The sequence below is a fragment of the Engystomops pustulosus genome, chromosome 3 (assembly GCF_040894005.1).
Source record: "Engystomops pustulosus chromosome 3, aEngPut4.maternal, whole genome shotgun sequence".
NCBI classification, from domain to species: domain Eukaryota; kingdom Metazoa; phylum Chordata; class Amphibia; order Anura; family Leptodactylidae; genus Engystomops; species Engystomops pustulosus.
This window is the reverse complement of record NC_092413.1, coordinates 32,543,546-32,557,754: the sequence shown is the minus strand read 5'-3', so window position 1 is coordinate 32,557,754 and position 14,209 is coordinate 32,543,546. Positions and strand designations below refer to the sequence as shown.

Sequence of the window (14,209 nt, the reverse complement as noted above, 5' to 3'; positions counted from 1 at the left end):
TCATTACACAAACCATATCAATTATTTGCAGAAAGTGGACAACTCCTTTAAATAGCTGCCAATCACTATGCAGATGAACACTTAGACTAAAATTAACAAAAATTAGCGGATTGGTAAATAAATAACAGCAGGAATTATTCCCTTTCAGTGTGAGAGCAGGTCTTTTTCTTTACCTTTCCGTGTTCAGTATTGGTTGCAATGTGGAGTATTTTGCATGTATGGACATATTTTTTAGTACCGTAATAAGTGAAGCTTCTTCTTGCTTTTGATAAACAGCCGCACAGGAGTCCTCTTGTATCCACGTGCCCATGTGAGTGAATGGAATGCTACCCCGCTCACTTCCTATTGGCTGTCTCTTTACTTTCCCAGATGTTTCCATCGTCCACATAAAACGTACTGCACTTGATTTAAGGTGCAGAGAAACTCTGTATTTAGTTCTAAGACATCAACGGAGATTTGGAGGAGGAAATATTGAGGGGAAATGTCTCTGATTGTTTATTTTGCGGTCATATTCTTCTGTCTTGGATTTATGGATCGAGAGGCAAATGGAGCTTTCATGGAGAAGTTGGCAAAGGCGAAACTTTGTGCTGACGACGAATGTGTTTGTAAGTCTGCCAAAAATGTAAATTAAAAAAAAAAAATGATGTTACTGAATCTTTATGTTCTCCTGGATCGGTAATCCCTTGATAAATGTTCTTTATTTTATTACCTTTTTAGACTTTTGTTTTCTTTGGACTGTATTAATAATGGATCTTTCTAATCTCCAGTTATGAACTCGAATGTCTACGGGATTATTTCCGTCTTTGGTTTCCTGTTCTAAGAACAAAATAAAAATATAACTTTATGAGGTTTTACTTCCAATATGTTGTAATGTCATCCTGCCTGGGTGCACTTAACTTAATGTAATGGACATGTGTAGCGCACCCATATCGGTATATGTAAACATCCTGTTTAACTTTTAAAATTTTGCATATTTTTGAATAATTTTCCTAATTTCTTTTAACATTTCCGACTAAAGATATAGCTATTGCCAGTGGATTTTTCACTTTAGCCTCCTTTCCGCTGCTTTTATACAAACGCAGAAGAAGGGAAACAAACTCTGAATATTAATGAAGTCAAAACAAACTTTTTGGCCAATTTTAAGGTCATGGAAATTTTTACTGACACAGCTCCTTATTTTTCTGCCTTTTTAGATGCTATTTCCCTTGGGAAGGCTGTAGATGATTACAATGCTCCCGACTGCAGATTCATAAACGTGAAGAAAGGCGAGCTGATCTTTGTCTACACTAAACTAGTAAAGGAAGATGATGATGCGGGAGAGTTTTGGTCTGGAAGTGTAAGATTATATTTAATTCCCTTTTATTTATGGTTTACTCAAAGTGACTAAATTACAGGTTTAGACATAAGTATGAGTAATGCAGGGCTGTGCAAACGTCCTAGGCAGATGCAGGACATTTAATGAAAATCTTCCACTAAATTTAACCTCTAATAAGCACAACCAGTGTGTTGTAGAGGTTAAAATGCTTAAAGGGGTTGTCCACTTTTAGCAAATAATTAATGGTTTGTGTAAGGAATAGTTATATAATTCTCCAAAATACTTTCTGCACCAATTTTCTAGATCTCTGCTTGCTGTCCTTCTATAGCTTCTATGTTTACTTCCAGTGGATAGAAACCTGTCCATGGTCATGTGATGTCACATAGGTGCATGGCTGGTTAGTATAACAGAGAGTAATCAGAACAGTGTGATATAACGAGCCGTGCACCTGTGTGACCACGGACAGTATTCTATCCACACAGAAGTAAACACAGAAGCTTTCTATAGAATGACAGCAAGCAGAGATCTAGAAAACTGTGGGGAATCGATACAGAAAGTCTATCTGAAAACTGTATTACTTTTCATTGCACAAATCATTATCAATAATTAGCTGAAAGTGGACAACCCCTTTAATGCAGTCATACCTTTATTAGGTCTATTAGCCGGGTCGTCCATTATAAAAATTACATTTATCTTTATTCTAATGAACCTGAAGTGCTCTGGGGGGCGTTACTGGAGCCATCGCGCACCCAAAATCTTTTGTATCCGGCCCTCTGCATCCAGCACACTACCCCCCCCGTCCTGCCGGATGCTTTTTATTAGCAGACAACAGCGTTTTGAGCCATCTGACGCCATGGGGAGAGCAGGAGGAGGGAGCATGTGGATTAGAAATGCTGTGGGGGGATGTTTAGGTTCATTCACGTAAAGATAAAATTAAAACGGACGAGCCGGGTAATAAATCTGCAATAATGTATGCATGCATTAAGCATTTTAACCTCTACAAAGTTCTCATGGTTAAATTTAAAAAGTAGAACAGTTAGTAGTTCATTTTTTATCAATGTAAGGGGTTTTATAAAGAATTTTGGAAAACTCTAGGAAAAGAAGACAAGGGTGCCAAAAAAAAAAGAGAAAGGATTCTCGACCTTCTCCAGATCCTCTCTTCTCCAGCTTCTGGTCTTCGGCAGCTCTTCCCGGCTGGAAGCACCTGTTGTCTTGGATAGGATGAGGCCAATCTCAGCCCAAAGGATGTCACTCCCTCTTACGTCACAAGTTTTGTCCTTTGGTCCGAGGAGGCCACTGATTATCCAAAGCATATCTCATGAGCCCCCTGCACTTCTGGCAGTGCCAAAAACTGCATAGAGAAGACACATTTACTGGGGCCTTTGTGCCAGTTTTCTGTCGGATTTTGCACATTGTTTTCAATGCAAACCGCTTGTACAGGTATTTAATAAGTGTCCGTGCCACATGTGCTACGCACAACACTTTTGTGTCGCAGCTGCACTATTCTTCACGCAACACAAAATTCTGCACTGAAAGGGCCGCTCCGTTGCTAAGTTGGACTGTGCACCAGATTTATTATGCAAAGTCCTACAGAATTGTGTCGCATGCGCCTTGTTAAAAGTGCACAAAAAAAAAGTGTTGCACTCTGTCAGAGCTGTGCAAGGGGCGCCAGATTCATGAAGAACGTGTGCCAGAAATCCTGAATCTGACGCCCTCTGCACACTACACAGGCAGCTACACATAGTGCAGTTTGCACTGTTTTTAGTAAATGTGCCCCTATGTTAAACAGTGATTGGGGCACATTTACTTACCCGTCCTGCGCGATCCCCAAAAGTACATTGTCTGACCGGAATACACATCTGCCGTGATTCACGAAGATTGTGCGCCCGATATCCTGCATCTGTTGCTTCCCCACTCAGGTCCGAAAGAGTTCACCTTCTTCTTCCTGGTGCATGTAAGTGCATTGTCCTGCGACACAATTTGAAAGTTAAATCCCGCGCTCAGTCCGAATCAGTTGGATCGTCCGACAGCCCACCACCTGATTTCTGTCGCATGAAAGCCAGAGCAGCTATGCTGATCGCTTGCAACACAATCCCCTTCTAAATACCTGTCCTAGCAGCGCCAATCCCGAAAACGTCTGGAAGTCTGACGGAAATGCGATCCGCGGATCCTTAGTAAATAAGCCCCATTATGTCTTCTCCCCTTGTTTGGTTATGCATATATGGAGTGCATTATCACTTTGAACACCTTGTAAAACAGAAAATTCTTCGGGCCACTGCTGGGTTTGTTCACTCCTCGACTCCACACAGGCGTCCGTTATATCCATAAAAGTTGTATGAAAATGGAGATTTTTTTTCCATTTGCTTTCTAATGTTTTGGGAAGTGCAGAGAACAAGATTTTCATTTTCATAAACTTTTACCCTTTTCTTTTTTTGGCACAGGGTTCACCTGAATTCATCTGACCTGCTATGACTTTTGTGGTTCGGACAGGCGGCTCACACGGAGGGCTGTGGAAACCACAGCCGCATGTGTACGCCAATAAAAATGGATTTGTCCACAAGCTATCCGTTGAATCAATGGATATCACATGCACAAAAACATTTGCCATCTGCAATAAATAGAAAAATAGAACAATAGAAAAATCACAATATTTTGTGTGATGAACCTTTGCTAGGAGTCCAGAAAGCTCACATGGAAGCCCACATCCACTGAAGATCTGTGATTAGTTCTTTAAGATTTTTGGTACTGCTGAGTACCTGCGTGTAGGATTGATTGATTTGGTTTACATTGATCTCTTGCGTATTCACTGCCTTGATTAAAAGATACAAATGAAAAAGCATTTATACTTTGAAAACATTTTTTACTTTTGCAGCATTTTGTCCAAATTTGCCTAAAACTTCTAATAAGCTATAGACAGCTTTTTTTTTTTGCAGTTTGACTTTTATTTTTTAAAGATTTTTTTAACGATTTTGCCCATGGGGTATTTTCTGTTATAAATGGCCTTTTTAGCTTTCAGTAGTTAATGGACAGACGTGTGGGGCCCTGGGCAAAACTGAAAGTGGGGCTGCAAAATAAAACTATTTTATGAGCAGTCACAGTCAGTAAGAGGCTCCTTCAGTCCTGCACAATAATAACACTTTGTAGTTACACCCAGTAGTAGGTAAGTATCTGTAATATGGGGCTGTAGGAGAATGTTATAGGAGATAGACAGAAGATTGATGATAGAAGATAAATAGGAAAGATGATATAGATGTATAGATAGATGATAGATTTATAGATGCAGAAGATAGAGAGATAGATATGAGAGATAGAAAGATACTGTAGAAGAGAGATAGGAGATTGATAGACAGATGATTAGATAAACAGATATATAAATAGGATATAGAAAAAATATAGCAGGTAGATAACTAGACAGAGAGATGATAGATATATAGACAGGAGATAGATGAAAATCATCTTCACCCAGGCATTCAACCAAGGGGTATTAAAGGAGCAATACATCCTCTTCCCACAAAAGTCCACATGCAGGGGGCCTTGGGCAAATGCCCAGTTTGCCGCCCGATAACGCCGCCCCTGTCTGAGAAATCAATTTCCACAGTCAGATGTTCAATATCTCTTGTGGTAAAAAGTTATTAACACAGAAATTCTTTATAGATTCTCATGCAGGTTCATAATGATTGGATCCAGCGCCTTCAGCTCTGTGTTCAGCACCATGGACAACATGTCACCAGCTGTGAATCCCTTTTGAACTACAAGATATTTTTCTCATTTTCAACTTGCAACTTGCCTTCTCATCTCGACTTGCCGACTAACAAACTGATAAAGAATTATGTTAGACAGTAAGACTATGGGGCTCATTTACTAAGGGTCCGCGGACCGCACAAACATCGGATATTCCGCCGATTACCTTTTGCACGGCATTTAAAAGGGGATTGTGGTGCACAATTTGGCACCGGCTTTCATGTGACACAAATGGGCGGGTGGGCCGTTGGACGATCCAACGGATTCGGACTGAGTGCAGGATTTAACATTTGAATTTGTGTCGCAAGCCATGCACTTACATGCACCAGGCAGAAGATTGTGAACCCCGGCGGACCTGAGCGGGGAAGCAACACATGCAGGAAATCGGACGCACGTTCTTAGTGAATTGCGCTGGAGTCCATGATCATCGGGCAACGCACAGCGGGGATCGTGCAACAGGTAAGTAAATGTGCCCCAATATATCTATAAATATAAAGATGCATAGAACTGATAACTGCCACAATTATGGATGAGGGTAAATTCTGTCCATATATCCTGATAATAGAATAGACACTTCTGTAGTAATGATCTTATGATTCACCATTACAAGGTTCTTCCAATCAATAAGCAACAAACTGGTACCATGGTTGAACAATTCAGCATATGGAGCACCAATGACTATGATAAAGGTTTTTTGCTAAAATATTTTTTCTATCCTATCCCTTCCAGGTATACAGTGAACAGTACAGGGATCAGATAGGACTCGTTGGTTATTTTCCAAGTTCACTCATTACTGAGTTGACTGTCTACCAAGATGAACTTCAAGAATTTCCCACAACGGTAAGTTATCTTTTGGCCATTTTGTTTATGCGTGAAAAAAAATTGTTGTGCAGGACCTAGAGATGAGCGAGTATACTCGTCCGAGTATACTGCTCGGTCGAGTATTAGCATACTCGGACCGATCGTTACTCGGACGAGTATCTCGCCGGCTCGAGATCGAGCAGTAAATTAATAAAATAAATTGAATAAAAGTATTTTTATTGTAAAAAAAAAATATTACACATGTTTGCAGATGTTTTACTTGTAAGAACACATTGAAATAACACTATTCTTCACTTTCCAGGTGTTCGCGCGTGTCTCCCGCTAAGTTAGGAGATGTTCGGAACATCTTCACATTCCAGATGTTCGTGCACATCTCCGAACTTAGCGGGAGACACGCGCGAACACCTGCAAAGTGAAGAATAGTGTTATTTCAATGTGTTCTTACAAGTAAAACATCTGCAAACATCTGGAATTTTTTTTTTTGCACTGTTCTTTTACTGTTCAGTTTTATTAGAAAAATGCTCGGGTCTCCCATTGACTTCAATGGGGCTCGTTATTCGAGACGAGCACTCGAGCATCTGGAAAAGTTCGTCTCGAATAACGAGCACCCGAGCATTTTAGTGCTCGCTCATCTCTAGTAGGACCTCAATATCTCAGAGTGACTTTGAAGAATCCCAAATTGAGGTTTAGACCTTAGGGCCTCATCGTTGATTCTTGCCATAATTTCAAGTATTAATTTGATACTATATGTATACTATTATACTATACGTATAAAAAATGCAAAAACATCATGAATAAAGTGAACAGTTTTCAAATACCAAAAATGATAACATAAGTCCTACGAAGGAGAACCTCTATCCTACAACATCCATGTGGACCAGAGCTTGGCCTGCAGCAGATAAACAGGCAGCTAATGGCATATGGCGCAGACAGGTATAGATTGTGAATGTAAAGAAGATACAAGAAATATACACTCTAGGCCAGTGATGATGAACATTTTAGAGACCGGGTGCCCAAACTACGACCAAAACACACTTATTTAATGCAAAGTGCCAGCACGGTAATTTAAGTAGTCATTTATTGCTACCTGTTGGCTTCTTGAGGACAACAAAACAGTTGAAAGAAGAAGGACAAATTTTGACTAATAATGTAGCATCTCGCTATGGTCCCCTTGTACAGGAAGAAATTTGGTGCCTAGAGGAGCTCTAAAGATAATCCTCCCCTTTCCACATGTTCTACCTCTTCCTGCAGTCCCAAGCTATCAAGAATGTGTTGCTTTAAAATAGCACTGAGAGCAACATTTCTTGAGTCGCCTGGAGGATGATTCTTTGAGTTCTATATTGAGTGCTATGTTGATGGCTTGGGTTTGCCACCACTGGTCTATACAGGAAATCATATGAGCTACAGAATCAAAATACAAAAGAAAATTAAAACAATCTGCGTTGGCACCAGTCAAAACAACAGAACAACTCTGAAGTAGTGATTGAGACAAAAGAAAAAAATCTCTGGCAGAGAAGTCTAGCCCTTTGGAAGCTTTATAGGAGGCTAATGGGATTACTGAAAAGATAAGCAACTAATTTAAGATATTATTTTCTCCTACCTCTCAGAATGTAAGGGAATGTACGTGCTGTTGTACATGGCAGTGTCTTATTAACTTATAGAACAAAGGATAGGAGACACGGAAATGCAACAGACTGAACCCTTCTTCCCCCAACTGTACAGGAACCACCATATACAATAGTTTTTCAGCTGCTTCCAGAGCAGCTGATATCCATCTATTGTGTATGACCACCGAAAGATTTAATAGTAGCAGGTAGTGTACAATAATGTACTGTTACATGTCATAAATTTTCATTTTCAAGAAGTTGTATCTTGTTTTAACAGACAGCATATTATGCTAATGGTGCCAGTTTCACAATTATTTTTTTCCCAATGAAGTGCTATTCCTCTATTTTAGTGGATTTTAAAATATTTTGAACTGAATTGTTATAATTAGGGCTTGATGCACATGACTGTGAGCTAAGGTTGTGAGCTAGCCGCACGAGCGGCAGATAACTCACAGTCCCAGAACCCTTTATTGGGCACATTCCCAATGCGGTGAGGCATGGTGCCCACACCAGGAACAGGCCAACTTCCAGCACGTATACCTCCGGGCAGGTATAAAACCCCTGTAAATGTCATCCTCAGCTTGTGGAATATGGCTGAGGACGCACTATTTTTTGCCTTACTGAACAAATGCAGTGTAGACACTGGTTTAGCTGGCTATGCTGCTTGGATTGATTAAGCATCATACTCATCTCTTTCCCGCAGCATTATCCTTAGTTCATCATTAGTTAGCTCCTTATGAATGACAGCTCCTCACAGTACTCACCTACTCGCTGTGTTGTCTGGATCTCAGAATTCTGACCCAACCATTATTGAGATCTGGGCTCTGAGATCACATAAGAGTCCCACTCTTCCTACAATGCAGACTGTAGAGTTCTGTGTAGTTAGTGTCTATCCTTGCATATTACTCTGCTTGTTGTTTTTCTGGTTTCCTGATCCCTGACTCTTGTTCAGAATACTCTACTGTTATTGTGATTTTGTACCTTGTTTGCTCTTTTCATTGTGACCTGGCTCGGCAACTATTCTTTTCTCCTTGTATTGTTTTGTCTTTTGGACTTTGGCACAAGAAGGGATCACCTTCTAGTTGTCTATCCACTGCCTAGAGTGGTCCTATTCCTACCCATCTTTGTGACATCGGCCTGCGATGTCAGATGGGCCACGAAAAATGGCACACAGTTCAAAAGGCCTGTGGATTTTTTCTTGAAGTGTGTCAAAAAATTTGATGCCTCAATGTTGGATCTTCAACAAAAAAAGATATTTATAAGTTGCATTAAATATTCAGTTTTCAATACTGAATAAGGTACAAGATTATAAAGACGGTGTAGAAAGTAGAATCTGCACTTGGCGTCCACCCACTACAGTTTGTGTATTAATATATTTACACAAAATAATTCAAAACTAAGATAAATGTTTAGAAAATATGTTTTTTTTTTTAGAGAAAAGTCAAATCCGATCGCTTTCGTCTCAACAAACTTAACAGTAAAAGCAAATCACTCGACAGATTGGATACCAGCAAAATGAACAGTTGTTTATTGGTTTTCTTTTATATATATATATAGCACATGTGGAAATGAAGCAGCATTTGGCAGCTTTACTTACATCTCTAAGTTCTCGACAGATGGATAACGGAATGTACATAGAATAATGTTTTATGTATTTCTCCACACTCCCCCAAGGAATTTTTTATCTTTACTGAAGAACTGGTTACACAAACACAAGAGCTGCATAAAATTTATGAGTCCGGCTTCTTACTTACCTGCCTGCTTAAACCTGTACAAAGCCCATAAATAAATTCTCTTTAATAGACATTTTTAGGCTGCTATTTTATCACTTTGTAATGTTTTAAAGTTTACCTATACTCTACATCTAAGACAAAAGTGAAGCCGATGCACTACCTTTGAGCAAACTTTCTTCACATAGATTTCTGCCTTTCCCTGATACAAATCTACACTCACCGGCCACTTTATTAGGTACACCTGTCCAACTTCTCGTTAACACTTAATTTCTAATCAGCCAATCACATGGCGGCAACTCAGTGCATTTAGGCATGTAGACATGGTCAAGACAATCTCCTGCAGTTCAAACCGAGCATCAGTATGGGGAAGAAAGGGGATTTGAGTGCCTTTGAACGTGGCATGGTTGTTGGTGCCAGAAGGGCTGGTCTGAGTATTTCATAAACTGCTGATCTACTGGGATTTTACAGAGAATGGTCCGAAAAAAGAAAAAACATCCAGTGAGCGGCAGTTCTGTGGGCGGAAATGCCTTGTTGATGCCAGAGGTCAGAGGAGAATGGGCAGACTGGTTCGAGCTGATAGAAAGGCAACAGTGACTCAAATCGTCACCCGTTACAAGCAAGGTAGGCAGAAGAGCATCTCTGAACGCACAGTACGTCGAACTTTGAGGCAGATGGGCTACAGCAGCAGAAGACCACACCGGGTGCCACTCCTTTCAGCTAAGAACAGGAAACTGAGGCTACAATTTGCACAAGCTCATCGAAATTGGACAGTAGAAGATTGGAAAAACATTGCCTGGTCTGATGAGTCTCGATTTCTGCTGCTACATTCGGATGGTAGGGTCAGAATTTGGCGTCAACAACATGAAAGCATGGATCCATCCTGCCTTGTATCAATGGTTCAGGCTGGTGGTGGTGGTGTCATGGTGTGGGGAATATTTTCTTGGCACTCTTTGGGCCCCTTGGTACCAATTGAGCATCGTTGCAACGCCACAGCCTACCTGAGTATTGTTGCTGACCATGTCCATCCCTTTATGACCACAATGTACCCAACATCTGATGGCTACTTTCAGCAGGATAATGCGCCATGTCATAAAGATGGAATCATCTCAGACTGGTTTCTTGAACATGACAATGAGGTCACTGTACTCAAATGGCCTCCACAGTCACCAGATCTCAATCCAATAGAGCATCTTTGGGATGTGGTGGAACGGGAGATTCGCATCATGGATGTGCAGCCGACAAATCTGCGGCAACTGTGTGATGCCATCATGTCAATATGGACCAAAATCTCTGAGGAATGCTTCCAGCACCTTGTTGAATCTATGCCACGAAGAATTGAGGCAGTTCTGAAGGCAAAAGGGGGTCCAACTCGTTACTAGCATGGTGTACCTAATAAAGTGGCCAGTGAGTGTATATGAGATGTATGAGTTCTTATCTTAATGGTTACCTAGCCTTGGCTTTGAACAAAATTTAAGAATATATATTGTTATCAGCGGTCGTGTGCTGTATTCTGTTTTAGGATAAAGTACAGTGTCCTTGTGTTCTTGTATATTCCTTCAACATCTGCATAAAATTTCTTCATCTTCATAAAAGCCTAAAGGGGTGGTCTGAAGAGGCAATCTTCACAAGGAATTTAGCTATTCCCTGACCCATGTCCATGGCATCTCACCTAGCCAAACCAGTTCCCTATACTGTACTGCTGAGATGCAATGACATTGAAACAGTGCTGTCCTTACTGGTTTGGCTATTACCCCAAGCCAAATTACTTGTCAAATATTGATGTAGAGAGAGAGCCCTATTTAAGATAGCACTTGAGGCACACTATATGCATATTCCTTACCCAGAATCAGCACAGCATGCATTGCCTTTAAGAATCTGCAGGAGTTTAGTTTCTTCCTAAAGCCCAAACTTTCATTCACCACAGTCGTGGAATTTACCAGACTTTCAACTTGTCAATCACACAATACTCTGCCACTTCTAAAAGCAAATGCCCACTTTTTTAAAGGTGCTGTTAAATCATAAGTAATGCTGTAGCGTTGTATTGAGCAGTGTCAAGATAACTAAAATAAACTCACCTGACACTTCCATCCCAGTCCTCTTTGGTGGTTTCGATTGATATTGTTTTGGGATATAATACAATTTTGTTGTGGGATGTCCCCTCTGAAACCAATGGTCAATGGTCTCAATGGTGACATTCACAGTCATAGTATATCAAGCTATGTGTGTAGAGGTTATCACAAAGGTCAGTGATTTGGCTAGGACAATTACTAGGTCAGTCAACAGGAAAGTCCCTATACCTGAGGTTCCTAGTAATGTGACCCAGCTAGGGTCTCTGGATTTTCCCAGACTTTAAAGGGAACCTGTCAACAGATTTTCAATATTAAACCTAATGACAGGTTTCCATAGTACTATACTTACTCTTGCCCACGCTGTTTATAGTAAAATAATGCATAGTTCCTATCCCCAGAAAATGAACTTTGTAAGCCCACATGGTACCCTGCCAGAAACAGTGATAAGTGCCAAAGTGTGTGTTATTCATGCAAGACAGTGGGGCACATGTATTATCGCATCTGCGCCCAAAAAATGCCGGGATTTAAAGGTTTTTTTTTGGCGCAGAACTGTTGTGGATCATTTATAATCTCGCTAAAGAACAGATGTTTCCGACTATCCCGACTCCTCCGTCTTTTTTTGGTGCAACTGGGCGTGGCCTAACGTTTCCACATTATCCTCCACATTTATGTGTATTTTGTCGGCATTTTTATGCGCAATTTTTGGCGCGCGATAGACTAGGAAAAAAATGGTCAGATAGTAAAATTAAGGCGCAGTCCATGTAAGATTTTGGCGCACATCTCATTGATGTCGGCATTTTTTATGGCGCCCGACTGATCAGTTCCGTCTGCCCATTAATTACTAACAGCCTTGCACCACTTAAATACATCGGGCTGTGCTATGCGGAGACTGATCTCTGATGCCAACAGACGTGCTTGCGCCACAATTAGTAAATCTCCCCCAATGTCTCTCTCGGCCCATGTCTCCCACATTTCTCTCATCTCCCCTCTTATCAGCAGTACAGAGCAGATGATGACGTCACCTGAAGGGAGGCGGGATGAGGAACATGCCGGGTCAGTTGGTCTGTGTGACATATTTATCATGCAAAGTCCTACAGAAATGTGTCACATGCCCCATGTTAAAGGTGCACCAAAAAAAAGTGGAGCACTCTGTCGGAGCAGTGCAGAGGCCGCCAGATTCATGAAGAACATGTGCCAGAATCTGCCGCCCCCTGCACACCACACAGGGTAACTGCACCTAGTACAGACTACACTGTTTTTAGTAAATGTGGGTCAATATGTTGATGGAACTTTGAATTCTTCCTCAACAGCAAATGACTCCACTTTCTTCTTTGGAAGCACCTGCATATATTGGGTGGATGTGGCTGACAGCTATCTCAATGCTTCAGCATTTTACCAGATCTGAACACATTTACACCCTGACATTTATTGTGTTTTTCTTCTACAGGCCATTGATTTCTTCTGTGACTAAGCAGAATCGAAAACGTGAACAACCATTGAACGACTACAATGATACATCCAGATGATATTGCATGTATTGCGAAGATACCTACCAAGCTTTTCTCTTTTATGTTTTATCTTGTTTTACGCTGCTAATAACCAATAAAAATGCATCTTATGAAAAATGATTTTTGTTACCTAAGAGGAGAGTGTCAGGCTACTGCATATTGGGACATTCCTCTATGTTTTTGTCTTTATCTCATCTTTCTACATGAAGCAGCTTGTTTTACATTCTTAACATTTGTTCCAAGCCAAAAGGTCACGTAATACCCGATAGTTTCTCGCTATATGTTACATAAGGGTTGTGTTTTCAGAGCCTACTTTATATATGCTATGTGCTTTCTTGTCACTTTTCTAAATTTGCATGATGTAAATAAAGGAATACATAGTTTATTTTATTTATAAATGATTTATATCGAAAGTCATATTTTAGCACAAGGCTAACACGACTTTTATAGAATTAGGGCTGACATTTTGCCTTGTATTGCTCCTGTATATGCTATGTATTAGACCTACAGAGCTGGCAGGGACTTGCCCACAAGTGAACAGGTGGATCCACCGGTGGGCCCCAGAGCTAGGTAGACCCCCCCAAGACCTACAATAGTAGTGCTGGACAGGGTACTCTCACTGTACTTTATACAGATATTCAGCATAACGTATCTCAACTATCCAATGTATTCATATAACTGTATGGATAGATGATGTAACATGTAGCTGTAGAGTGATACATCAATGGTACGCAGCGCTCGGCAATTTCCGTCAGCACCATAGAGATTAATGGAGCAGAACGGTCATGGCCGTTCTGCTCCATTAGTCTGACCGAGCGAGGAGGGGTCCGCAAGAGGTACAGTATGTGAGACCCCACCAGACCCCTCGTTATCGGGATCTGTGGGGGTCTCAGCACTGAGACCCCCACTGATCAGCAAGTTAGGCCCAATCCCGTGGGCCTTACTTTTGTTCATGGGAAAACCTTTGTTGGGGTTTGGTTTTAATAGGGCAAATATCCCATAAAGTATTGCAATAGACCACACTTAAGGAACAAGTAATTTGAGGAGTTAATTCCAAAAGTAGAGATAAAAATAGTCATTCTACACCTTAAAGGGTTTTCAAAAAAATGTCTCACAAGTGTCTCACAAACTGCCGATTTGCTCCAAAATGTTACACTGCTTTTGTCTCAACTATCGGTTCGCTACATAATTTACAACTTCTTTTTGTCTCAATTGCCGATTTGCACAATGATCACCTACAGGTCTTAAATCCAAGGCAGACATTAGCACCTCATGTGGCACATGTATCAAGCTGGCGGTCTCAAAAAAACTTGGCACAAGAAGCCTACTTAAAGGAAATCAACCATATGGATTCAATGGTTTTATCCCAATCATACTTCCATGCTGGTTTGTGCCTCCTGCAACAGGATCTGTT

General features: G+C 40.8%; 1 protein-coding gene across 1 annotated transcript; it reads left to right on the top strand.

Moving 5' to 3' along the window:
* The first annotated feature begins 338 nt into the window (after window positions 1-338).
* On the top strand, window positions 339-13,180 carry OTOR (otoraplin). The gene is made up of 4 exons (XM_072139485.1): window positions 339-605; window positions 1,194-1,336; window positions 5,786-5,896; window positions 12,735-13,180. The coding sequence occupies exons 1-4, from the start codon at window positions 482-484 to the stop codon at window positions 12,756-12,758; spliced, it is 402 nt and encodes a 133-aa protein (XP_071995586.1). The 5' UTR covers window positions 339-481; the 3' UTR covers window positions 12,759-13,180.
* Window positions 13,181-14,209: the final 1,029 nt, after the last annotated feature.